Source organism: Peromyscus eremicus, chromosome 8b, assembly GCF_949786415.1.
Source record: "Peromyscus eremicus chromosome 8b, PerEre_H2_v1, whole genome shotgun sequence".
In the NCBI taxonomy this organism is placed as follows: domain Eukaryota; kingdom Metazoa; phylum Chordata; class Mammalia; order Rodentia; family Cricetidae; genus Peromyscus; species Peromyscus eremicus.
Window position 1 is genome coordinate 17,349,533 of NC_081424.1, and position 25,414 is coordinate 17,374,946.

Here is a 25,414-nt window from a genome sequence, read left to right on the forward strand (position 1 = left end):
TCTGGAAGACTGGCCTGTAGGCAAGTCTGTACAGCTTTTTCTTAATTGGTGATTGATGGGGGAGGGCACAGCCCACTGTAGGTGGTCCACCCGTAAGCTGGTGGTCCTGGGTTATATAAGAAAGCAGTATGAGCAAGCCATGAGGAACAAGCCAATAAGCAACACTCCTCCATGGCCTCTGCATCCACTCCTGCCTCCAGGTTCCTGGCGGGCCTGAGTTCCTGCCCTGACTTCCCTAAGCAGACTGTGATTGGGGCTGTATAAGTTAAACAAATCCTTTCCTCCTCCAAGTTGCTTTGGTCATGGTGTTTCACACAGCAATAAAAACCCTGAGACAATTTTTGAAGAATTAATACAAGTGCTATATTTTAAAAGATTTCCGTGTGTGGTTGTTTTTGAAGTTAAGTGATAGATTGGAGTCACTGTTTTCTATAATTTTGCAAGTGTTTTATATTTTCATTATAAAAAAATAAATAAAGGTGGCGTCATGGAGATGTCTTTGTGGGTAAAGGCAGTTAACCAAGACTGACAGTCTGAGTTCAATACCTATAACCCATGTGGAGGAAAGAGAAAACTGACTCCATAAGTTGTCCTATGACCTCCACAGAGGCACCCTGTGCTCTCTCTCTCTCTCTCTCTCTCTCTCTCTCTCTCTCTCTCTCTCTCTCATTTTTTAAGTTAAAACTAAAAAGAAAGAAATAGGACTCCTTGTTCAGACAATTTTTTCAAAGAACTCCAATTATTTGGAGCACAAGCAATAGCCGGAGGGGAAATGGAGTCAAGAATTGTTTTGTAAGAGGTAAGAATATTGATTTTATTTGTCTGCATCTGTGTGGCCTTCCCACCAGAATTTAAATTATAGTGGTGAACTTGAGAGCAGTCAAGAATTTTTTATAAGAAATCAATACCCACATATCACACTTCAATTGAGCCCAGAGAACGCTTCAGAATCATGTACATTCTAAATGTACTAACAATCTTATTCTTCTCTAATTCAACCTACCCATCCACTTACAACACACTTTCAGAACCCCTTAATAACTGATTGAAGCTTCTTTTCCAAAGGGATAATACACTATTATATTTGACTACCAAATTGTTGGTGCCTGGTAGCGAGTACATAGACTAAATGTCACAGGTACCTGAATCCAGAGGAGAAGAGACACGAGAAATGTCCTACTACTCAGGAGCTACTCCATAGAAGACCCACTTAGCTCTTAACAGAATAACTGTTAAATGTTTTTTTAATCCCTACTGGACTGATTTTTTTCAACATTGTTGACTGAGCTAACCTGTCCAGAGTTTCTGTGTTGTAACAACTACCTGTGAATAAGGAGTGAGCAGGTGAACATCGGTTTCTATGGTTTCTATTTATAGTAGAACACATTCATGGGTTATGGACATTTGCCACTTTGTAATAGAAATCTGAGCACTGTCTTTCTCTCCCTTAATCCTTCCTGGTTTCTTAAAATTCCCCGATTCATGTCTTCATACCATCTACTTTCTCTCTCCGTCTGGAGGGAGAAAATTTTTGCAAAGGACTCTATTTGAGAGAGCAGTTACACAAGCAAGAGCCTTTCTCTACTGCCATTACCTGTAAGTTCCATTAAACATGATTTAATTTTGTTTTTCAATCCCAGGAAAAGCATTCGGATAGGGGAAAAAAAAAAAACCCCGCACAGTGGGGGCCAGTCTGATATCTTTAGAGGCAGTTTGAACATAAGCTTTGTTTCTGAAAATTGGATTCGTTTGCTCCCCTGGCTGGACAAAACCCCTTTCGGGGACAGATGACCAGCAATGAGGAACTCGGCCCTTCTCTCTCAGGACAGGCTACAGAAAGTTCTAGAGTCTGTAAAGCAGGAGCTGCCCATTCTTGCTGCCTTCATAAACGCACTGGCCGTCTGCTGGATCAAATTAAACCATCTGGCACTTGTGCATGCTACCCTTGCTTTCTGGTGGCACACAAACATGGCAACCCAAATTTACTAACATACGTCAAATGGCTAACAAAACATAGGTTTGAAAAAAAAATGAGTTCTTTTCATAATGCCCACTGTTCATAACTCAACCACTGCTCCTGCTCAGTGGCCCGCTAGGATGCAGTGATGCAGTCAGAAATGGGAAAAAACAACATGCTGTGAGGAGGATTTTATCTTCACAGGGCCGTTGAGCACAGAATCTCCTAGGAGATACTGTCCCTTTGTATCTGAGGAAGATCAGCTTCTGTGGATTTGTAAGTCCAATCAGCTGAAAACGTTTCTTTGAGAAAGGAGAAATTTGTATTTTGTCCATTAAATAAGTGCAAGAGCTTTATGAAATGAATATCCCTCTACTAAACTGTATACAAATGAGTGGACATGTTGCATAGTGGAATTGTGCAGAATTTTGTGTAAACCATCTCCGTGTTTAACTTCTCAAAAAGCAATTTCCTATCCTACTTATAAATGTGTTTTTCTTACTGTTTGCATGGCATTTCTTTGAGCATTCAGTCATTGACTGGCATATATTTCATGTCTGCCCAGGCGGAGATGATCAGATCCATCCTAATGTATCGGTAGTTTCCTTTTCTGATTCCTTGCATCTTTGGGTACCAAAGTAAGACTATTAACTTACTTTCATTCCCAACAGAAGTCTTTTGTTTGTAATAGTGTGGCTCTACCGTCAATTTTCCATTAGCCAATATAAAAGAGTTCTCACATCAATACCAACTTGCTTTAACCAGTACGCACACTGTATCAGCCAATGCACTTTTTAGTGTGTCACATCATTTGTTATCACTGTCTACACAATAGGGTTGTACATTGCTGGAGGTTTTCTTTCTACTTTGTGAAAGTTTGCCAATACCCAGACTAACAGACAAAATTGAATGGTGTAAAGGAGACAGAATAAAGGGGAAGTGAGCTTAGCTGTGTAGGTGACTATAGCCAGTATTATATATACTTCACTTGGCCTGTCGTAACCAAGCATGGGTTAAAATTTGCTTATCTCCTTGGTGTATATGCTACATAAAATGAATACAAGCTCCAGGGATATTTTTAATCGAAGTTAAAATAACATAATCATCAAATCCTCGACCTCCATGGATGTCCACACCTTCTTTGAAGAGCCAACATTTGTCAGACTCAGTTCCACACTTGGCACAGATTCCTGGGCAGGTCTTCTCAACCACAAACCAATTAATGCTTTTATCTCCTTATCAGTCCTTCTTCTAATCTCTCCACTTCCTCATACACTCCAGCTTTATTTGTTTAGCTTAAACGTTAACTTATCTTCCTTTAATTTGCTTACCCAGCTAGCGAGCAGAGTCCTCTCTTTACTCTTACGTCTTCTTTCCCTCAGCCCTTCTCTTCACCCGCATTTTTAATCCATTGTGCCCCCTTCTTGTCTCAGCCTCCTGTTCTCTTCATGCCTTGTGTTCCTCATGTAATGGACCAGGCCCTCAATGAGGGCTGACATCCCTTAGCAGGCATGTTAAACTTCCCTACCTGATTCTGTTGATAGGAGCCAAGCCAAGAGAGTGCAATACACACATGATAAACTTGGAAACAAAGAGAATGGTGAGATGTTGGTGTCAAACTCTCCAACAGACAATGGCATTTCCAACTGATGCTCAAAAGGGAATGAAAGGAACAAAGTGGCAGAGGAGGCAGAACCAAGCAGCTCAAGGTCCAGGAAAGCCAGGTGATAGGGAAAGGAGGCTGGAGTTACAGCCCACAGTCACACAACCTGCCCTGGTTGTTTCAGTAGTAGTCTCTCAAATAAACTGAGAATGCCTATTTTTCAGTTGTACACATTGGTTAGTATATAGATTAGGATACAAAATTTGTTTGGGTTGAGGTTTTGTTTTAAAGTATAAATTATATTTATACTCATAATTGTTATTTATTCATTAAAATAGATTACGATACAGACCCCCATCCCCAAAAGAAACCCTCAGCATATATTGATGAGGAATTGTAAACATATTTTAAAAGGAAATAAATAGGACCGAGAATAAACCATATTAAGGCCAAAGTTATGACTAATAGGCATATAATTGGACTCTGAGCTTCTTGGCAACTTAGACGACCATGGGATGTAATAAAATTCTAGTGCCCAATATAAAGAAGCAAATCAAGTTTTCAAAGGAAACAAACTTTCAACTTTAGCCACACTCATTTCAGAATGCCATATCTTGTGCTTTTAAAACACCGTTTCTTGAGTCTCTCGCCCTAAACACACCACAATAATTGCATGCATAATTTCAGAGGTTTGTGAACTATCTTGAGGTATGTCACTGAGATATGAGTTTAACATGCCTTCAGAACCTAGAGCAGGCATGATCTATAGGACGAGGACCCTTGGTATCGGGATGCAAACAGAGGAATCTTAGAAGTCACAGTGTGTAATGACATCAGAAACTGTAACAACATTAGAAACTGCAAAGGCATCCATTTTAGAATTTTCCTACTCATGTTAGGAATGTGACATTAAAGAATAATTTGGTAAAACAATATTGTGACAAAGGAAGTTTCACGTGCCGCCTGTGCAGTTACAATGTCTGTGTTTAGCCATTTTATGGTCATCAGACATGCCATCCTTTGATGTTATACTTAAGGAACTTTTAGTTTTGTTGTTGTTGTTATCTTTTTTTTTTTCAGTGCTACGGACTGAACTCAGGACTACAGGCTTGCAAAACAAGCGCACCTGACTCCAATGTCTTATCATTTTTCTAAATCTACAATACTCAAATGACTAAATCAAACAGCAATCTACTCATTGCTCCTTTATTTTTATTTGTAGCTTTCCAAAATACACATACCTGAACAATATAGTATTTAACTTACTTGGAGACATTAAAAATAGACCTTTTTTTCATTTTAAATACATACATATATACAGTATCTTGAAAATTTTTTCTCACATGTATATGTGTGTGATATGAGTGCATGTGTGTGTGTATATATATGTATATGTCTATATGCACATATATGTGTGTGTTTGCATGTATGTGGGCACACATGTGTGGGTGCATATGCACATGTGTGAGTATGTATAGAGAGTCCAGTGCTAACACTAAGTATCTTCCTCACCTACTCTCAATGCAATTCACTGAAGCAGGGTCTCTCAGTCAAACCCAGAACTCATGAGCTAGCCATATTGCCCTGGAGATCCTCTTCTCTGCCTTCCTCGCCCCAGAATTACAAGTGGGCCCCCACACTTGTGTGCTTGTGTGGTAAGCCCTTTATTCACTTCCCCGTCTTCTGAAACATGTTTTAGCTCAATGTTATGCTTTCAATCTTTGTCCTTGTTGCTGCATGTTATTCAAGTCATTTTTTTCATCATCGCATAATGTGTTACTGAATAAATAAACCAAAAGGCATCCTTTTTTTTCCTCAACGGGCATTTGGATTGACCTGGTCATTTCCTTTCAAAAACTGAGTTTCCGTCAGCATTTTCTAGGGAAAGCAGGTTTTGTTCTGAGTCTGGGAGGAGAACCCTCAAGGACCCACTGTTATAAATTGCCTGTTGGACAAGCTGGGAATGATATTTATCAATCATAATTTCAAAACTTCCCTAAAAGTTACACATATGCTTTTATATTTATCAGATTTATCTTAAAAGATTTAAAAAATAAGTTATTGATAAACCAGAATATTGTACAATACTGCCTAACTTTGGAAATGGACTTTGGGGCTTTAAAAAGGATCAGGAGTTTCTTTAAGCCCCCAAATTTTCTTTCAAAAGTGAAAAATCACTTAGTGTGACTCTTTAGCCTCCACTAAATAGCACCTACATCTTTTACTTCCTATTATTTTCCAGAACCTGGCTTCTCCTTTTCAAAAACTATAACTTCCCTAAGGCAGCCAGCCCTCTGCTAAGACAGAGCACGGAGCCCAGAGCCCAGTGATTCAACCTCAAAACCAGTTTGGCCTGTTTGGTTATCAGCTATTGTATAACACAAGGATAGAAGCTACTGAGTCACTTTTATATTGTTTTTATCTGAAACATCACTGCATCTACCGTATCATAACTGTAGAGGCAATGACTACATGCCAGAGCAGAAACTAGGGAGGGCCTAACTCAGTCCCCAGGGATTTCCAGAAAGCACAAAGGCTCATGTATTGCTCTTATATATAGAAGTTTCCTAGAATAAGTGGCTCTGAGTACATTCTTTTTTATTCATAGTGATAACTAATATACCACAGAAAAGTTATTCTTCCAATGTACAGGCAAGGTATATTACTACATATTGGGGCATTTTCAAAGTTATTAACCTGACTTAGTGTTTCCCAACAAGCTCCAATCCTTAATCTAGTGCCAATCAAACTTCCTTCAAAGTAACATGTGTGTCCTGCTTCTCTTCAAGATCCAGTACCGAGTGCACTCTTCATACAGTGTGGCCCCTAAAAGGGGGTTATACCATGAGAACATTCTACTGCATTTTCAAAGTGTTTGGGGACAGCCAATATGATTGAAGTGAAATACATCCTCAGTCTGTTCTCATTCTTTCTCAACTGCCAAATACTCAGTCCACTAGACAATAATGCATAGCTCCCAACTGATACCCTAGAGATAGGTCACAGGCTATAAATCCTAACCAAACAGTCCTGTAAGACACTCCAGACTCTGCTTAGAGGTGGAGGCAGCTGGACTCCACTGAGCCTTTTGTGTTTCCTAATGCTGACTCTCTGGATTGACCCAAGTCTCATACCAATACCTTTACTATGAGTCAACAGGCCTAAGCCACCAGTACAGAGTCCCAGACAGAAAAAAAGCAGTGCTCCTTTGTAAGTCTATATCTTTATTGCAAGCTGTCACCAGCCAGTGGCCATTCATTAACTCTTTCTCTCTTGTTCCCTTGGCCTTTCTTTAGCAACTAACCCAAAACCTTCTGTTTGCATTCTATTAACTTGTTTTGAGAAAGATGCCTTTGGTTTTCATCTACTTCTGAGAGTTCATTGTTTACTTTGGTGGCTCTTCTTCCTGTATTAATTACATTGGGTTCATAAAAACTATTTAGTTAGCTCCTAAACTAAAGGTTAGTAGCTTAGGATGGGCTCCACTCATCTTTTTTTTTTTTTTTTTTTTTTTTTTGCTTTTTGATAATTTTATTTTTTTCTAATTTTGTAATTTTAATTTCCCTTAGCACCTTGGCAATGTTGAAAACAAATACAAATACAAAGATGTTCATTTTAACAGATTATGCATGAGTATGTGCCACACCATTTTTGGGAGGGGTGAGGGGATAGTTTTAACAAGGACAAGTCTAAGCTACAGACAAAACAGAAGCCAGATAACTGGTTCTGCCACCTCACTCCCCCAACATTTAAGAGATGTCACTCAAGGGACACCTGAATCAGCTGAAAAAACAAAAATAGAACATCAATGTGGATGTCTCTTTACATTACTAATCAGTGTTCTGTGCTATAGAACTGAAAACAGAATACTTGGCCCACAGCTCACAGACATCTGAGCCTCACCTTTAGGACTGTCTAATAAGACATAACAAATTGTTAGTTTAAAAATAAACATTAAGTTATTTAGTAATCAGGTCACTTTGAAAAGAGAATTCTAAACGTCCTTATTCAGCTAATAAAAACTGAAATGTCCATGCATAGTATATGCCAAAGAGTCTAAAGTTAGATTAATACCCACCAAATTGTAAGGAAATATAAAAAATTAGAAAAAATCCATCATTTAGTAGCTTTCCTTAGGATAAAGAGAACCAGAAAATCTTATTTAAGAGTTAGGAGCATTTTCTCTAGTTTTGTTAGTTATGTATGGCCTTCATAATCAGTCTCTTGGCTTAAATGTTTGCTGGTTTTACTTTGACACAGTTGAACAGCACTGGGATTCAGTTCCTGATGTTTGTGTTGGCAATATATATTAACCATATTTTAAGAGTATCAATTCTGGCTTTTTATGGAAAAGATAAAAATCAAACAGTATATTTTTTTGAGGGTTTTTTTAATATGTAAATATATATAAATATAATATATGATGGGCTCCACTCATCTTAAACGAGCTTAATCATGGGTCTTCAGTCAGCTAACAAGACAGGTTGACCAGAGGGAGCTCTTGAAAGTCTTTTACCTTCCTGCAGATTGGCTGGTGAGTTGATACCTGTAGAACTCTAAGGACAGCAAGCAAATGCCAACTTACAAACTCTGAAGTCTCTCCTCCTGCCATGTTTGCTACTATCCCATTGAGCAAAACAAGTCAGCTCATCCTGATTGAGGTAGTTGCCAGAGCGGCAGGAGGTTGCTTAAGAGTGTGGACATATAATACACAACCCAAAAGGGCATTTTACAAAAATTTATACATCACTCTTCCTCAGCTGACTACAGAGGTTTCTAACGACTTGGTCTTTTCCTCCCTTCTGTTTCTTGGGCTTTTACTCTCTGGTCCTTATAATACTTATAAAGGCTACAGTGCTCCATGACTTTTAAATTTCTGTGACACTGTAACTTCTCCATGTGAATGATTTCTCCAAGATCCATTTTCACAGAACTACCTCGTCCCTCTGACTGGACCTTTCTGTTTCTATATTTCTTCTAGATATTTCCATTGAGATATTGTACTTTGCCTTAAAAGTTGATGTGTCAAAGAAGGAGAGAGTGATATAATTATGTCTCAATCAAAAAACATGTTTTTATAAACAGAAAAAAATGCTGTACCCAAAATTGATGTATGAAATGAATATTTCATTTAATGTTTCATCTGTTTTTAAATGACAGTTTTATTCCAGTCCCTTTCTCTTTTTCGTCATCTAATTTAGTTCCACCTCCACTATTCACCAGATAAGACAACTCTAGAATGTATTTAATTTTAGTTTCAATTTTCCAGCCCTAAAAACAGTGATATGAAAACTTGCCAGACAGGGCTATCATGTAAGAATTAAATTGGTTTCATATGTGCTTAGTACTTTGAAGATACACAAAAGAAAACATTCATATTGCCCTCAAGTCCTATATTAAGCCACGGGACTGCTCACCTCTCTACTCTTCTGTTTTAATCAGACCTAGAAATCAAAATTAAGTTCTAATAAAATCCTGCTGAACAGTTTACTTAGCTTTATCCTCCACATTTATAAATGGTTACAATGAAACACCCACCTAATGAGGATGTTCTAAGATAAATGACAATACAAGTTAAGTTATATGTATTGGGGAAGAACAAGGATAACCCTTCTTAAATGACAATTACTATAACTTCTTGCTCTACTAACAATAAATACAAAATTATAGGGAAAACCGATTACCAATCCTTTTAAAAAAGAATTCCTTCTAGAAAGAAGATCATGTAAGTTGAGCCTTGAAAGAAAGTCTGATTTTCTCCAAATCAAGACTGTACCTGTTCACCAATGTATTGCTCTCTTCATTCACATATTAAACAATTATTTTTTAAATGTGCATAACATGACAGTTTGTGCTATTCCTATGGCATAAGTCATCATCTATCTATCCCAGGAAACTTAAAAGAAGTTCCTACATTCAGAAGCTAACCCAGCACTTAAGGCTAAGTCTTGGTGTTCCCTATTAAATATAAACAGTTTCATAGGCCATCAACATCAGTCATGATCACTTTGTGATCACGATAGATCACAAAAAAATCAAGATAAAATTACTATATTACCATATTTGTTTATACATCGTTTAATGACAAAAACAACCAAAGACCCATCTATCTTGGCTCACTTGGGTGACTCCTGCTTCTTTGCCAATTGTGTCTTCTGTCTCTAACTAGTCTTGCCTCCTCAAGGTTTACTGATGCTCAAATACATGTGCATCTCTACTTCCTGGTAGAATTCAAACCAGAGCTAAGTCTCTCTTCCCTAAACCCAGAGCTACACTTTCAAACAAAGTAGTCTTTTCTAATGCTCTATTTCTGAGATGATCCTATGTTCTCTATGCCATGTTCTTTCTCTACAAACCACTATAACTGTGCTACTGGAGGGCTTTTGCTAAAGAACATTGGCATAACATTCTTTACATTTTCTTCTGACTTCCTAAGACTAGAAAATTCTCTGAAGAAGAAGCACTGTCTCAATAATATTGACAGTACCCATGATAGAAACTTTTAATACAATGTTTGTTGAGTTCCGTAGAAATTGTTTCCTTCAATGATCAGAAGTGGTACAGAGACTGAGGAGAAAGAATTCTAATCACACCATTCAGAATTACCAAAGCTCCCCCGCTCCCCAGAAATGCTTCCTGAGCCCCAGTGGAGGAAAAAAGTAGTGTTGGTCTCATGGCGTAGCATGTCAGTATATTATAATTAATACTCAGATATGTGAGATCAGAATATCATTATAAAGATCTGGTATCTGTCAATAACACTCCTCTGTCAGAAGAACCATACAAGATTCCTATAAACAATTCAAATCAAGCTGCCAATGACCTATGCAACATTTGTGCTAGTGGAAATATTTTTCAATAAGATTCTAAATTCCTTTCAAATTACTATGCACGTGATGTTCAGAAGTTCCTAGTAATTGCATTTCTTGAATTATTCTTTTCATTTTACCCTCAAAAAGGCAGAGAACTCATGAAAAATTCTCATTAAAATTTTTCCAAAACTTGAAGGCTTTATAAACCATCCTATGAATTATAAAAATACATATAAACATTAAAGACTTTGACATGCTAATTAACTCAATTTTTAAATAGAAAAACATCTAACTGAAAAATATCAGTAGAAAAAGCATGACATAACAGAAAATCATATGCAAGGGTAGTATCTGAATTGAGCTAAATAAGCAATAAGATGGGTAATAGAGATCACATGATCTATATTTGCATCTATGCATTTTAGCAAAATTCTGATGTTCCATTAATCTTCAAAGAAACAGCCACATAAACTAATACTAAAGTTGCAGGCTTTGGGAAAATAGCTTTAAGGAGCCCTGAAATGCCATTAAAGCTGCTATTAATCTGCATAACTACCTTCCCCGGAGAAAGCAGCTCAATGTTTTCAGTGCTAAGAAGTGCTAAGGACCCCATTAAAAATGGAAATCGGAGAGAATGCTGTAGAGAATGTAGCAGTTAATTAGCAAGGAAATTAGCAAAAAGAAGATAGAATTATTTTGTTTGGTAATGTTTAGAATGTAATAGTGAAACTCTATTAATATCCACTCCAGTCAACTTTTAGCATGTATAAGCTGAAAATATTTCATAAACATACTAATTTGAAATTATATATGTTGACCATAAAAACTGAAATTACAAGTCTGGCCCACAGCATTAATTTTGTAAATTGGGTTTTGGTTTGCTTCCCATCTTTAAGGTCTGCCCAGTAATTCCTTTACTTTGAATAAAATAACTAGGAGATAGTTTAGAGTATATGTATGTGACTTTTAGATACTATCTCCATGAGAATTATCATTTTTTCTGGCTTCATATTCATTCTATGTTATGAAAAATATTCTGTCAGTCCTGAGGGTAGAGTACAGCAATTTATTGTTTTGAAGGTTTGAGATTATGGTATTGTGACTGTAAATCTAACAAAACATTAAGGTATGAACAGCTCACAGAGATGATGCATAATGGTTAATACCCTTAATATAGATCCCCTAACAGGTTAAAAAGAAGGTAACTTAGACAGTTCGCTCTGTTAGCTGCTCTTTAAAAACATCTGAGGATTGCAATAGTGATGCACTGAATTATTCATTTACTCAGGTAGTCTTATTACACATACGCTAAGGTCAGAGCAGAGGCATGATAATAGCTTTCCTTTTGACCACCCATGTCCCCTGTTCTGCAGAAAACAAAGTTTCCACAATGACAAAGGATGCTAAAACCGATAAGCAGAAATTCTTAATGTGTTCTAGAAGCTAGGGTGGGACTGAAGAGGAAGAGGCAAACTAAGTTCCACCACATCGGGTAACAAAGAGGAAGGGGCATTATGGAAAGGTGAAATGGAATAGTCTGTCTGAAGACCAAATCTACAGGTGAGGGACAGTACTAAACTGTCTAAGACAGAAAGGTCCCCAGTGTAGGACTCCAGCTACAGAGAAAGTATATTATGAACCTAGATTAAAATAGTGCTATCCTATACTATAGAAGTGGAAAAGAAGTTGCCAAGTAAATAATACGTAACATTTATTAAACCCTTGCAGTGGAGAGGTTCTTTACACTGAATCTTTTTGGACAGTATCATATCAGAGAATGAATCTTGAAGAACAGGTGTCGAAATAGTTTGCTCAAGGTTACACAGGTGAGTGATGGCCGCCATATTGAAACCCAGATGCTGTGTCATGAAGCATACAAGAGTGTAGGTGAGAAAGAACAACCAGTATATTTCCATTAAAAATCTATTCCCTCAGTGCTCGAGCCTCACTCAGATATTTGCTAAAAGAACCGAGTCTGTCTCTAAAATTAATATAATTAAAATATATATATTAAAATTAATATAATATAAAATAAAATTAATAATAGAGATTATTACTGTAATATTGGAAGTTGGATGACCCCAAAGGAATGTTTTTTGTCAGTTAAGGCAAATATTTGTTTGGCAGTCACGAAACAAATCAAAAAACATGGGAAAAGTTAGCTCTTACCTTACTGCGCACAAAGTTGTGTATGAGTGACATGTTTACCTTTTATTTGTAAAAAAAAAAGAAACAAAGAAAGAAACATCAAGATCCCAAGATACATCAACAAAAGCAATCTAAACCCTGAAATGAACTCATCTTGACAAAAACAAGCAACCTGGGGGTCCACTAAACTATTGCTATCAAAAAGCAAATTCAGTCCAATTGAAATTTAGGTTCTATGCTTTAACTATCCACTTTAGTAGTTTATGATTTATCTCATTCACATAGAATCTTCCATTGTTTGTAATTTGTTAAAAATCTGAAAAAAAACCTTGGGGTTGGGGATTTAGTTCAGTGGTAGAGTGCTTGCCTAGCAAGCACAAGGCCCTGGGTTTGGTCCTCAGCTCCAGAAAAAAAAAAAAAAAAAAAAAAAAGGAAAAAAAAATCTGAAAAAAACCACTACTTTCTTTAAATAGAAAATCGTCCTGAATGAAACACTGTAAGTGATTTTTCCAAAGTATTATCAACTTCATTATTTTTTGTAGAGAAGATAACTCTCAACTCATCTTAGTGACTCCAAACCATGATTCATCAATGCTCCTCAAAAGTATAATGAGATGTATGGAATCAAGTCTTTCCCCTATTAATTATTTAAGACCCTATTAACTAAATTTTTAACTGTGATTTCAATGTAGTTTAATCAGTACCACTCCTACTTATTTCATTATATCTTTGTGGTTCTTCCTTTTTTTTTTTTTGTTTTTAATTTGAAGGTTCCTAAACAAGAGTATTTCTCATAGTTTTGGATACTTAGCCATCCTTCCAATACAGTTGAAACTAGTAGTTGATCATCATTTTCTGTAAAGTGGTGACAATTATATAAACATGTACTCTATAAAATAATATAGATATATTTATATTCTATGAAATAATATACTGAATATAAACAGTTTCATGAATGTAAACATAGTACAGTGTTAGCATGAAAAATGACATTAAAACTGAGATAAATTTTCATGAGTTCATTCCTTCAGCAACACATTTGCCATACTCTTGATTCAAACCACAGCAAGAAGCAGATAATAACAAACAATTCAAAGAGGAAGAAGAGTGTGAATCTACAGGTAACACAGTCACCTAGCGATATCTATTCCCAATTGACTTCATGGTGTCTAACTACTCATTTGTCTGATTTGAACTGTTACTCCTACACACATTCTTATCTTTGACTGAGCAAATATACTTTATTTCATAGACAACTATATGTATATTTAAGATGTATTTAAATTTTGTGGATATAAACCCCTTTTTAGTTGACTTCTAGAATTATAATATTTAAATATGCTTTATCTTGGGGAAGAACTACACATCTATTATTTTCATCTCAACACACATACATTCAATATTCCTTGAGAGTAAGCACAAAGGGAAAGAAATCACCCACACGAAAAACGATTGTATGATTGGCTGGCTGCCCATGGGGATTTTCTAATGACTTGACTACTCAGTAGAGGTGAACTCTATTATGCCAGCATGGTTTACAAACATTTTGAAATCTCTTTCTTCACTCATTTATTAATGAACTTTTTATTTTGAAACTACATTGCTTATCTTCAACTAATGTAATTTTCAAAAGTTGGCTTCATATCCCAACTGAGAAACTGACTGACACCTAGGTTGAAAATGACTGACATCACTGAGTGCATTTTCTATTGATAATTATTAAATTCAATAATATTTGATTCATCAAACAGTAAAGCTTCACTCTGTTCTAAAATGACAGAATGAGACTATTTCTGAAAATATCCATTTTATTTCCCCAGGCTACTATCTTCAAGCCAGACAATGGCAATGGCCTTAGATTATGTAATACTTTAAAAGAACTCTCATTTAACACTTGAAAAAGATTACAAGTAGAAACGTATATTCTAAAAGGACAGGAAAAAGTTCCATTATTTTCATACTTCAAAACATTCTGATATTTTTATCCTGTAAGCATCGATTACCAATAATCGCAAATTACAAGTACTGGGGCTGGAGAGATGACTCTGAGTTAAGAGCACTCACTGCTCTTCCAGAGGGCCAGGGTTCCATCCCCAGCTCCAATAGCAGCTCACAACCCTCTGCAACTCCAGCTCCAGGGGATCCAATGCCCTCTTCTGACCTACAAAGACACCAGGCATGCTCATGGATGCACTTGCATACAATGCAGGCAAAACACTCATACGCGTTAAAAATGAATTAATAAATATTAGAAAGCTACAGACACTGATTCTTGCTGTCTTTTTCAAGGTAGACTCTAAAATAGTATTTAGACAACAAAAGAAAGGTAAGGAGGAAGAAGAAAGAGGGAGAGAAGAAGGAGGGAAGAATCTACATTTAAGAAGGAGGGAGGGAAGGAGGGAGGGAAGAATCTACCTTTAAGAGGGAGGGAGGGAGGGAGGGAGGAAGGGAGAGAGGGAGGGAGGGAGGGAGGGAAGGAAGAATCCACCTTTAAGAAGGAGGGAAGTAGAGGAGAGGGCAAAGTTTCCCACACAATGTTTTGCTTTTTGTCCAGGTGATCACAAGACATTCAGGACTCTCCTGTACTGGTGCCTCTCTAGCATTCCTGTGCACTAAAGTAAGCTACCGTCAAGCTTAGAGGGCAGAGAGAAACTTCATGCCCTTTATAGTTTGCCTCATAAGTGCTGAGACACTTAAGAACATAAAGCCAAGTTATATACCTAACAAAGCAAATCCTGATTCTCCCAACTTTGCTGAGTCCTTCTCCTAATGCAATGGATGGTCACAGAACATGGCAGTTGAATCTTAAGTAAGAACACACACACAAACGTGAGACAAAAGGATGGGTTTTAATTTTAAAAAATGACACAGAAGTTACTGTGAGGATTTGATGTTTCTGTTTTGTTGCTGTTGACTTTGTGTTGGCAGCTCCGATGTGACCCAGAGCCTTGTAAGCATGAAGATCTGAGTTGCATCCCCAGAACCTTTGTGAAAAATGGTAGCATGCACTGTATCCTGAGCTCTTGGGAGGCAGAGCAGGCAGCTCCCTGGCACTTAGTGGACAGCTAGCCTAGCCTATTTGCTGAATTCCAGATCGGTGAAGGATCTGACTTACATACAAAGTGTACAGTAGCTGAGGAACAGGGAAGTTGTCCTCTGGCCCCCACATGCAAATGTAGACTTGTACACAACATGCACACAACATGCAGACCAGAAAAGGAAACATGTTGTTCAGGTCATAGTTTTGTAGACTCCATACCAAGACCAAGTTGACCCCAGCGCTGTGGACCTCAGATATAACAAAACAGTACAAGTGGAGGCATAGTAGAAAAAAAACCGCTCACCTGGTGAGAGCAAAGAGAGGGGGAGAGACTGAGGTCCCACAGTCTTGGAGGACACAGTCCCAGTGACCTAAGGACCTTCCAGTTGTCCCCACCTGGGGACCAAGCCTTTAGTACATCGTAACCAGTATATTAGCTGTCTTTAAAAACACCAAATAATATTCTCTAAAGGAGCTCTGAGTAACAAGACCTTAAGCATAAAGTTTTTGATGGATTCTGGATTGAAAGTGTTGAAGGAAAGCACTCAGCTAGAAGAGGATCTAGGAATGAACTCAAATTGAAGATAATCTGAGCATAAGGGTTCTTCACAGAAACAGAATTCTTTAAGAACTGGGTCATTGTCAATGTAAGATACTCAGGGAACTTAAAGCATGTCCAAGGGTAGTAATAATCTATTAGGACAGTGGTTCATTTTAACCATAATGTGGTTCTTGTAAGATCTCTACTTCCAGGTATCAAAGAAGTTGAGGGTAGATTTCAATAACTCTAGAACTGTTTACATTGTTTTCCTACTAATGTAAGTCAAGATAAAGACATAAACAGATAAGCGCTACTATATGTTGAACTAAATAATTAGAAATTAGATGACTCCTCTTTCATTGGCTTCCCATTGCCTACTCTTATCCCTTCAATGAATGCAGGCAACAGTCTCTATTCAGTTCTACTTACTTAACTCAATTCACCACAGTAATTTTTACAGTGTTCAAAAGGAAAACTGGAATATGGGCTGAAAAATCTCAATGAAAATATTTAAATTTTTCTATGATTCCTTTGATAAGAAAGCACTGTATGAGTCTCTAAAACATCCTCACTCTGAAAACTGGGAAGTTCAAATCACTTCTGGTGGTGGAATGGAAGGACTTTTGGCAACCTGTGGAATTTAGCCAAGTGGTGGCAAGAAACCAGGTATCTAGGTGACTCTTTTCTGTGTGCCTAGAAAGAAACAAGTATCCTGTCCCAGCCAAGGCAGACATCCTCTTTCTACTGAGGAGGGTATAGGGAAGCACACTATGGAGACCTGAGTTGGCAATGATGGTAGCACAGTTGACCACCAACTCCAAGGAAAAGTCTAGAGTTAGGTGGAAGGTCAAAAAGAGTGTTCTTGACTACAGACCATCCCTGTGAATTGAAATATGACCACAATACTTTAGCTGCTTTGTTTTGTATTCATAGGCAGATACTCTAAATTAGTCCAGACACTGTCCAGCCTTTTAACCAGGGTATATTCACCTTGGGATAGCTCATCTTCTTTCAGTACTCTAGCCAGCAGCATTTGTATAAGAATAAATGTAGCTAATATAACACATGAAAAAAGGTTAAGAGTTTTCATTCACACATAGTCATGAAATAAAAGAGTCTAGGCAACCCCAGAGATCTTTAGGAGAAATCAGAGTCCCTACCTAAACTGCAATGAGTCAGATATATTTAAACACTAGTATACCACAAATTCAAGGCACTAAATATTAACATTGAAGTGTTTGTTCTGATGATGTTACACTGAATATAAAATATGCATAATGTTTGACGCAGAAACCAAGTAGTAAGAAACACATGTAACCAAGCATTTGGTGGATGAGAACAAGATACATTTTTTTCTGTTTAGGAGTGCCTCAGATATTACTCACTTTCATGAGAAATTAGGTGAGAGAAAATCTAGGAAGATCTAGATCACAGAAAATAAGGGTTTATTCAGGTCTTTCTTTTCTTTCTTTTTCTTGAAACAAGGTTCTTAGGCTGGCCTTGTATTGACTGTGTAGCTCAGACTGGCCTCAAACATGTAGCAATCCTCCTGCCTCAGGCTCCTGAGTTGCACCAGCTGGGGCATCTTCTCACTGATAACTTAACAATTCTGGCCGCCCAAAGTCTAAGTCAGTTAATATCTAGTTAGGCATAAATTATAGCCTTCTTAATTTTAAAGGTTCTTGATGTTGGGGAAAACATCTCAAAAATCACTAAACTGTCCTTCCTTTGGAAATACTAAGTTTGGAAATCAGTGGCAATGGCCCATGGCTGTCCTTGTCATACTGTTTCCTGAGTCAGTAAGAGATGTGCAGCTCACAAAGAAACAAAAACTATGGAGGAAAGGGAGTGAAAATGATCAAATTAAACAATATGTAATTCTAAAGAATTAACAAAGATATCACATTAAAATAATAATAAAAGCAAGCAATCAGAAAGAAAATCCCTAGATAAGAATATGAGAGGATTCCTAGTCATCTCCCGTATAAGGAACCCTTCTTTACAATGAGTCCGTCCCCTGAATTAGATTTCATTGGAACTCATCACCAACATTGAATCTCCTCAACTTGCTTCCTAATCCCCCAGATCCTATAAATCCATTGTCAAGATTACACTTTATCCACTTCCTAATCGAACGGCACTAGCACACCCACAACTATGCCTGCTGTTTGAATGGATGAATAAACTCATAAATTTTTCCTCTTTCATGCCATTACAAACCATAGCGATTATTCAAATACTAGGATGAATTCTCTCTCTCTCTCTCTCTCTCTCTGGAAATATTTATTTTGGCTCATGGCTTCTGAAGGTTTTCATCTATCATGGGAAAGCAGGTACAGTGACTAAGTTCAGTGTGGAAAGAACATGTGACTGACAGGTCATATTATGGTGGAGCAGTAAACACAGAGTCAGATGGAGAGTAAAGGCTGGGTACACCCTTCAAAGGCATGTCCCTGATGATGGACTTCCATCACCTAGGCACAACCTCCGAAAGCTTCCACACACTTCAATAGCAGCGCCACCTGCTGGAGAAAAAGATTCAAAACCGGAGCCTATGAGGGATATTTCAGATTCAGACCATAAATGGTGGTAGTCAGGTTTATTCAACAACCTGTAATCCATCTTTACAAGGGTAGATAATTGTTTAACCACCGCAATCAGAGACAGGTAACTGGAACTAGGTCTGCTCATCATCAGGCCCCCCAATTAAGTAGTTTCTCCAGGATGAAATGTTCTAAAGAAATATTTCCATGACTTTTCTTTTTAAAATTTGCTGTCGATATATACCTGACTAGTTTTTAATCCTAACAACCAAGAGCTATCATAATATGAATAGTACACCTCAGGATCCAGGAATTCCAAGACAGAGTTCTCCCTGTTATGATTTCACCAGAAGAACTAATACTGTGTAGGTGTGTCCTGGACTGTGTAAATCAGCCCACATATGAGCGCTCCAGATTGGAAGTGGCTGTGGTTAGCTGGAAGGTCTGTAGCATGAGTCAGGAATGCTTGGAAAGTTAACACCAAACAAAAAGCCTCAAATTTTAGATTTAACAGCAGGTTTAGGGGAGACTATGGTTCCCCATAAATGAAAATACAGTTCTATGTAAAGTGAGGCAGAGGGAGAGTATTAAATGGACCGGAGGTGTGCACACTGTAATCAAAGTCATTTGAACAGTGATCACCTGCCCGGTTCTCTCTCACTTTTCTAGGAAAAAAAAAAAAAAAAAAAAAAAAAAAGAAGCATGTTTCAATTAGTGGCTTCTGACCAGTGCTTCCACACATTGAGCCGATCTGCGGGTGAAGGGCAGTGGATAAGTAGAAGGTAGTGCTCAGTATCCAGCCCCCAGTGATTCGAGAAACAAAATGTGCTACTCACGGCTCTGCCTGGAGACTCCGGTCCTCTGCCACGTAATTGGAAGGAATGTAGCCCTGCAGCTGCTGACCCAAGCCGGCTCCTTTCTTCTCCAAATGTCTGGCCAACCACCAGCCCTCATGCGAAGTGTCCAAGACTTGGAGTTTGTCGCCTGCACGGAAGCTCAGGTCCTCTGCAGTACGTGCTTGGTAATCAAACAGAGCCACAAAGTAGTGGCCAGGGCTTCGCTCCGGCTCCTGTGACCTCGGAGCCTCTGGGGGACAGCAGGCCCCCGGATTCTCAATCACCACTGACTTGTCGGCCTCTTGGGACCAGCAGGGGAGAAGAGGCTGAATGTATGCCCAGAGTCTCACACAGACGCTGCCCATGGTGCCCTGGCTGGGAGTAGGGGAGAGGATGTCCCTCTCCCCACAGGCTGTACAGATCCACTAGTGGTCTTCCTCCACCAAGCAACTTCCAGATCAGCTCCAACTCACCATACTGTGCAGAGGGGCTAGAGTCCCGCTTCGAATCTCTCTCCGGCAGATCTGGGCTTGGCCAAGACACACTCACAGCTGGCTTTCTGTTTGTAGCTGCTGCCCTGGGGCAAAATCAAGCGGGGACTGGACAGGAGGTCCAGTGGGAAGGTACTTCTTCCTGACTGCTTAGGCACCAAAGATAAATAAAATAAATGGGGGGGGGGAGGTTTATTTAAGCAGCCATCTGAGAACAAAGGACAGCCACCGCTCCCTCCGTCCCAAGAAAAAGTTAGTAAGAGACTGATACTAACTCCGGGTAAAAGCTCCCGACCTGGCCTGCTCCAGCGGCTCTCACCCTGCTTCCAGCCAACAGCTGCACTGGCCCTGTACTCCCCCGAGCTTTCCTTTTTGCTAATGAATAACCAGGCCGTGGAGGTTATCGCCTTTAACATCCTGAGCTGAACAGACTGTAATAATTCCTCCTTACTTCCTGGTTTCTTTTTTGTCGGATCTAAAAGGAACTCCCAGGCCAGCTTTTACCCCTCCCTCCTCCCACACCTAGGATAGACCAGCCCCCTTACCAGGGAGCCAGACTCTTAAAGCAGCCAAAAAGCCAAACTCTAGAGAGAAACACGCTAGCCCAGAGAGCTCCCTGTCTTAACTATATCCCCTCCGCAGAATGAAGGGCAGAGATTTATTTCCCCACAAATATGTGCAGGATTGTTTTGATACTGGTAGAGAAAAATTAAAAAAAGAGAAAACTGGGCATTTAGGTATTTGCTGCCAGACAAGGAGCAAGTGGGAAAGAGCCCTTGAGTCCCCAGCATTTTTTTTTTAATCACTGGGAATAGATTTTTAATAGCCTCAATCGTTTCTGAAAAAGTAGAAAAGCAGCCGGGTAAAATGCTGGGAACCCGAAAGGCTGCTTTTTCCCACAGAAACATCCCATTCCCCGTTCCCCATCCCTTACGTCGCTGTGTCTGTGGCATGCGCACCCGAGCACACACACACACAGACTAGGAGACTGTCTGCTAAAGCCATTGGTGAAGATTCTGTCTGTTGAAGTTGGTCCATACTAATCCTGACTCCGTTGGTGGTAGCTGTGACAGGACTTCAGAACAACTGAGGCTGGGACTGGGATAGCCATCACGGGGCCACCAGCAGGCTTTGCCCTGCGTCCTCTGGTTCAGGGCCACTGTCTCCCCAGAGGTCAAGAGCAACTGTGCAGACTCTCTACATAGGCCCTGTGCTGATGGAGAGCATCACAAAATTTCTCATGGTGTATCATTTGGTTGAAAAGAAAACGTTTTTCTTTGTTTTGTATAAGATGTTTTTTTAAAATTCTTTCTTGGACCTGGAAACAGCCTAGATGCCCGTCAGCTGAAGAATGGATAAAGAAAATGTGGTACATTTACACAATGGAGTATTACTCAGATGAAAAAAAAAATCATGAAATTTGCAGGCAAATGGATGGAACTAGAAAAAAAATCATCCTGAGTGAGGTAACCTAGACCCAGAAAGACAAACACGGTATGTACTCACTCATAAGTGGATATTAGCTGTAAAGTAAAAGATAACCAAGCTACAATCCACGGCCCTAGAAAAGCTAGGCAATAAGGAGGGCCCAAAGAGAGATGAATGGATGTCCCTGGGAAGGGGAAATAGAAGAGATCTTCTGGATAAACTGGGGGCAGTGGGAAAGAGGGAGATATGCAGGTATGGGAACATTAAGGATCTGGTTGGGAGGGTTGGGGGCAGGACAGACAGGGGGAATAATGAAAGAGATAGCTTGATGGGGGGGTTATCATTTTGGAGTTAGGGAGAAACCTGGTGCCAGGGAAACTCCCAGGAATCTGCAAGGATGACCCCAGCTAAGACTCCTAGCAACAGGGGAGAGGGTGCCTGAACTGACCATCTACTGTAATCAGATTTGTGACTACCCTAATTGTCACCAGAGAGTTTTCCCTCCAATAACCGATGGAAGCCGATGCAGAGATCCACAGCCAAGCACTGGGCTGAGCTCTGGGAGTCCTGTTGAAGAGAGAACGGAGGGATTGTACAAGCCAGGGGGCTAAAAGTCATGACAGGGGAACCCACAGACACAGCTGACCTGAGCTTGTGGGAACTCATGAACTCTGGACTAACAGCTGCGGAGCCTACATGGGACTGACCTAGACCCTCTGCATGTGTGTGACAGTCGTGTAGCTTGGTCTGTTTGTAAGGCTCCTAGCAGTAGGATTAGGACCTGTCCCTGGCTCTTGAGCTGACTTTTTGGAACCCATTCCCCAGCCTTGGTGCAGTGTGGGGGCAGCTTGGTCCTACTTCAACTTGATGTGCCATGCTGTGTTGAGGAGGTCTGCCCCTTTCTGAATGGAGATGGAGAAGGAATCGATGGGGAGGATGGGTAGAAGGGAGGTGGAGGTAGGGAACCGGAAGAGAGGCAGGAAGGGAAACTGTGGTTGGTATGTAAAATAAATGAAAGAAAAAATTAATAAAAAAAAGTTTTTAATTCTTTTTTGTGATTTGGGATGCACTTAGTAGTTGATAAGTCTTGGCTTCAACCCACCAATATACCCTGAAAATGTCTCTCCTGAAACAATCATTCAATATATGGACAGAGCCTTCAACCTGGCTAACCTCATCCTAAGACAATTTCAAAGCTCCTTTCTCATCAACTTGCACTCAGGTGGCAAAAGCAGGCAGATCTCTGTGAGTTTTTTGAGGCCATCCTGGTCTACATAGTGAGTTCCAGGACAGCCAGAGCTATGTAGAGAGATCTTGTCTAAATTAGTAAGTAAATAAAGTATCCAACTCACATAGAAAGAAGAAAAGAGAAAACAAAAAATAAACAAACCAATCAACAGAAAAACAAAAACAAAAACAGAGAAATGTGTCACGAGTCCCATATACTGTTACTTGTTCCAAAGCCAGGCTCTAGTGGACAGAACATCTTGAGTCATGCTTTGAGATTATTTAACTGTCCCCAGAATCAGAGTAGAGGTAACATTTTCCGGGAGCAGAAAAACCACAGGTAGGGTTGCAGAGATGACCTGATGGGTAAGATCTAGCTACGTGAGCATGAGAATCTGAATTTAGATCCTAGCGCCCAAGTGGAAAAAAAAAAAAAAAAAAGCAAGCATGATTACAGCCCTGTAGCCCCAGGACTTGGGAGACAGGCAGGAGGCAGCTGCCAGCCTTGCTCCAAGGACAATGAGAGACCATGTCCAAAGGCGATAAAGTGAAGAATGACAGAGCAAGACACCTAATGTCCTCCTCTGCCCTCCACATATGTGTACCCCCATACGTAGGCACATATGCACCGTGCATGTCATACACATACACACACAAAGAAAAAGCCAAATCCTGAGCCATATTTTTTATTCTAATAGCATGAGACCTAAAGTAGAATGCACATGTGATTCCATATTTTATACAGAAGTGAAAATAATGACCATGTGACAGCCATCAGTCATAACAAATATTCTGTGCCAAACACTATGAACAGTGAAGGTGTGGTGTTCTCTTAGGGCCTTTAAACAAGGCCGCAGAATCTAAAGTCTATCCCGGGACATCTACGTGATCTAGAAACCGAGAAGGGTTAGGGGTGTCCACCAAGCAGAGGTGGTGCAAACCCAGCCGTAAGTGGGTGCAAGACTCCAACCCTTCTGCTGTTCTGAATTTAAACATGGTTTCGCCATGACTAGATCAAAACACGGTGGGAAAAGACAAAGTGACAAGCACCACAGAGCAGCCACTGAGCCACTGAACGAAACTGAAATGGCACCCATCATTTAAGGATGTCAGGAGAACGGTGGCCTGAGGAACTGAGCCCAGTGTGAAAGGCTTCTCTCATGTCCACGACACTGGAGCTCTCCCAGGCCCCCAAACTTGAAGCCTGGCAGGCGGTTTTTACTCACTCTCTGGCTTCTTTCATCTGCTCAGTCACCCGCGTCTACTCACTCTTCCTTTTCATTTACCCCACAAACTTTTTATTTTTTTTTTAACTCCATCCGATGACAGCTGACCACTGACCAGAAAATAGAATCTTTCCCGTACATGACTCCAGAGGTGTCTTAGCTGGCCTCTCTTCCTCCGGTTTGGTCTTCTCTCCAGCTTGCCTTCCACCCTGAGGTGAATGGTGTTTACAATAGAGGGGTGTTCCTCATAGGGGCGATGACTGTAGCAAGAGGAACACAGACAGCTAGATCAGTGTTGAAGAGCTTCTGTGTACCGAGAACCAGACGAGGAACGTTGCAAACGATTCGGCATTTCAAGAACATTGTCTATGAAGAAGGTAGGCTTTTGTGTTTTGTTTTGAGAAGAAACTGAGGCTTGGAGACGTTAGGTAGCTTGCCCAAGGGCGCAGAGCCACCAAGTGGTTGAATCATGAGTAGCACCCTGACTCAATCGCCGCAGACTCTAAAAATGAAAAATAAATAAATAAATAAATAAATAAAAATTAAAAAAATAAATCTGACGCCACCGTCCAAGGTTAAATCCTCCAACAGCCTCCAGCATGCTTGGAATGACGCCTAAACTCTTAAGCATGACACCCAAAGTCCTGGAAACTCCTCCGACTTCCTGGTCCCTCACTCCTGGACGTAAGACCTATCACTCATTTCCCAAAACTACCTGGTAGCAGCCGCTCCTGAGGACAGAGTCCTCTTCCCCACTATGGCACAGCATCCCTCCTCTGATGGCTTCCCCGTCGTTTCTCCATGCTGGCCTCAGCGTCAGCTTCTCTGACATACTAGAGTAGTACTTTGCGCACCCCTGAAGCCTGGCGCAAACTTCTACCTGGTTGCTCTCTGCTCCTCTGGCTTCCTTTATTGTTTACTTTTCTCAGGAGAACAGAACCCGGTTCTCTCAACATTTGGTGCCTCGGACAGTATCCAGAATGTAAGTAGTAGATAATGAGTATCCGCCAACGACCCAGTTAACAAAGACAGAAAGTGAGAAACAGAGATGGACGGAGGGGGAGGAAGAGAGGGAAGGGGAGGAAAGAAAAAAAAAGGAGGAGGAAGTGAGGGCGAGAGAGGAAGGGAAATGGGTTTAATGGGTTGGAGGTGTGACAACACTTAGGAAATACCCGCGCGGAGTGAAAGTCTGGAGGGTTTAGCAGCCTCCCGCACAATGGACCAACAGGCTTTGGAAAATGCTTCTTGGGGCCCTGATTTCAGGCTTTATTGAACCAGCTGCCCAGAAGAAACCGGCATTCCTTCTGGTCACTGTCCCTTCTCATCCCTACACCAAACATCCAGAATACATTAATAATACCACCCTCTTGCACAATAACCTCCAGCAGATCCTCAGTGCCTGAAACTGTGGCTTAGAATCAGAGCTGAGGAACGCAGGCTTTATCCAGGCATTATCAGACAGGGCCTTTCAACAATCCCATTCCATTACGGCCCCGTATTAGCCTTCTGGCTCAATCAAAGTGGTTTATGGAGGCTCCCAGTGCGCCTTATCTGTTCCCACA

At 40.0% G+C, this 25,414-nt stretch overlaps 1 protein-coding gene across 1 annotated transcript in view; it reads right to left on the reverse strand.

Moving 5' to 3' along the window:
• The window catches only part of Frk (fyn related Src family tyrosine kinase), a 101,294-nt gene extending 80,870 nt beyond the window's left edge, over positions 1–20,424 (reverse strand). Inside the window, exon 1 of the mRNA XM_059272545.1 lies at positions 19,481–20,424. Within this exon, the coding sequence (XP_059128528.1) occupies positions 19,481–19,845 (365 nt within the window). The 5' untranslated portion in view covers positions 19,846–20,424. The remainder of the gene's footprint in view (positions 1–19,480) is intronic.
• Positions 20,425–25,414: the final 4,990 nt, after the last annotated feature.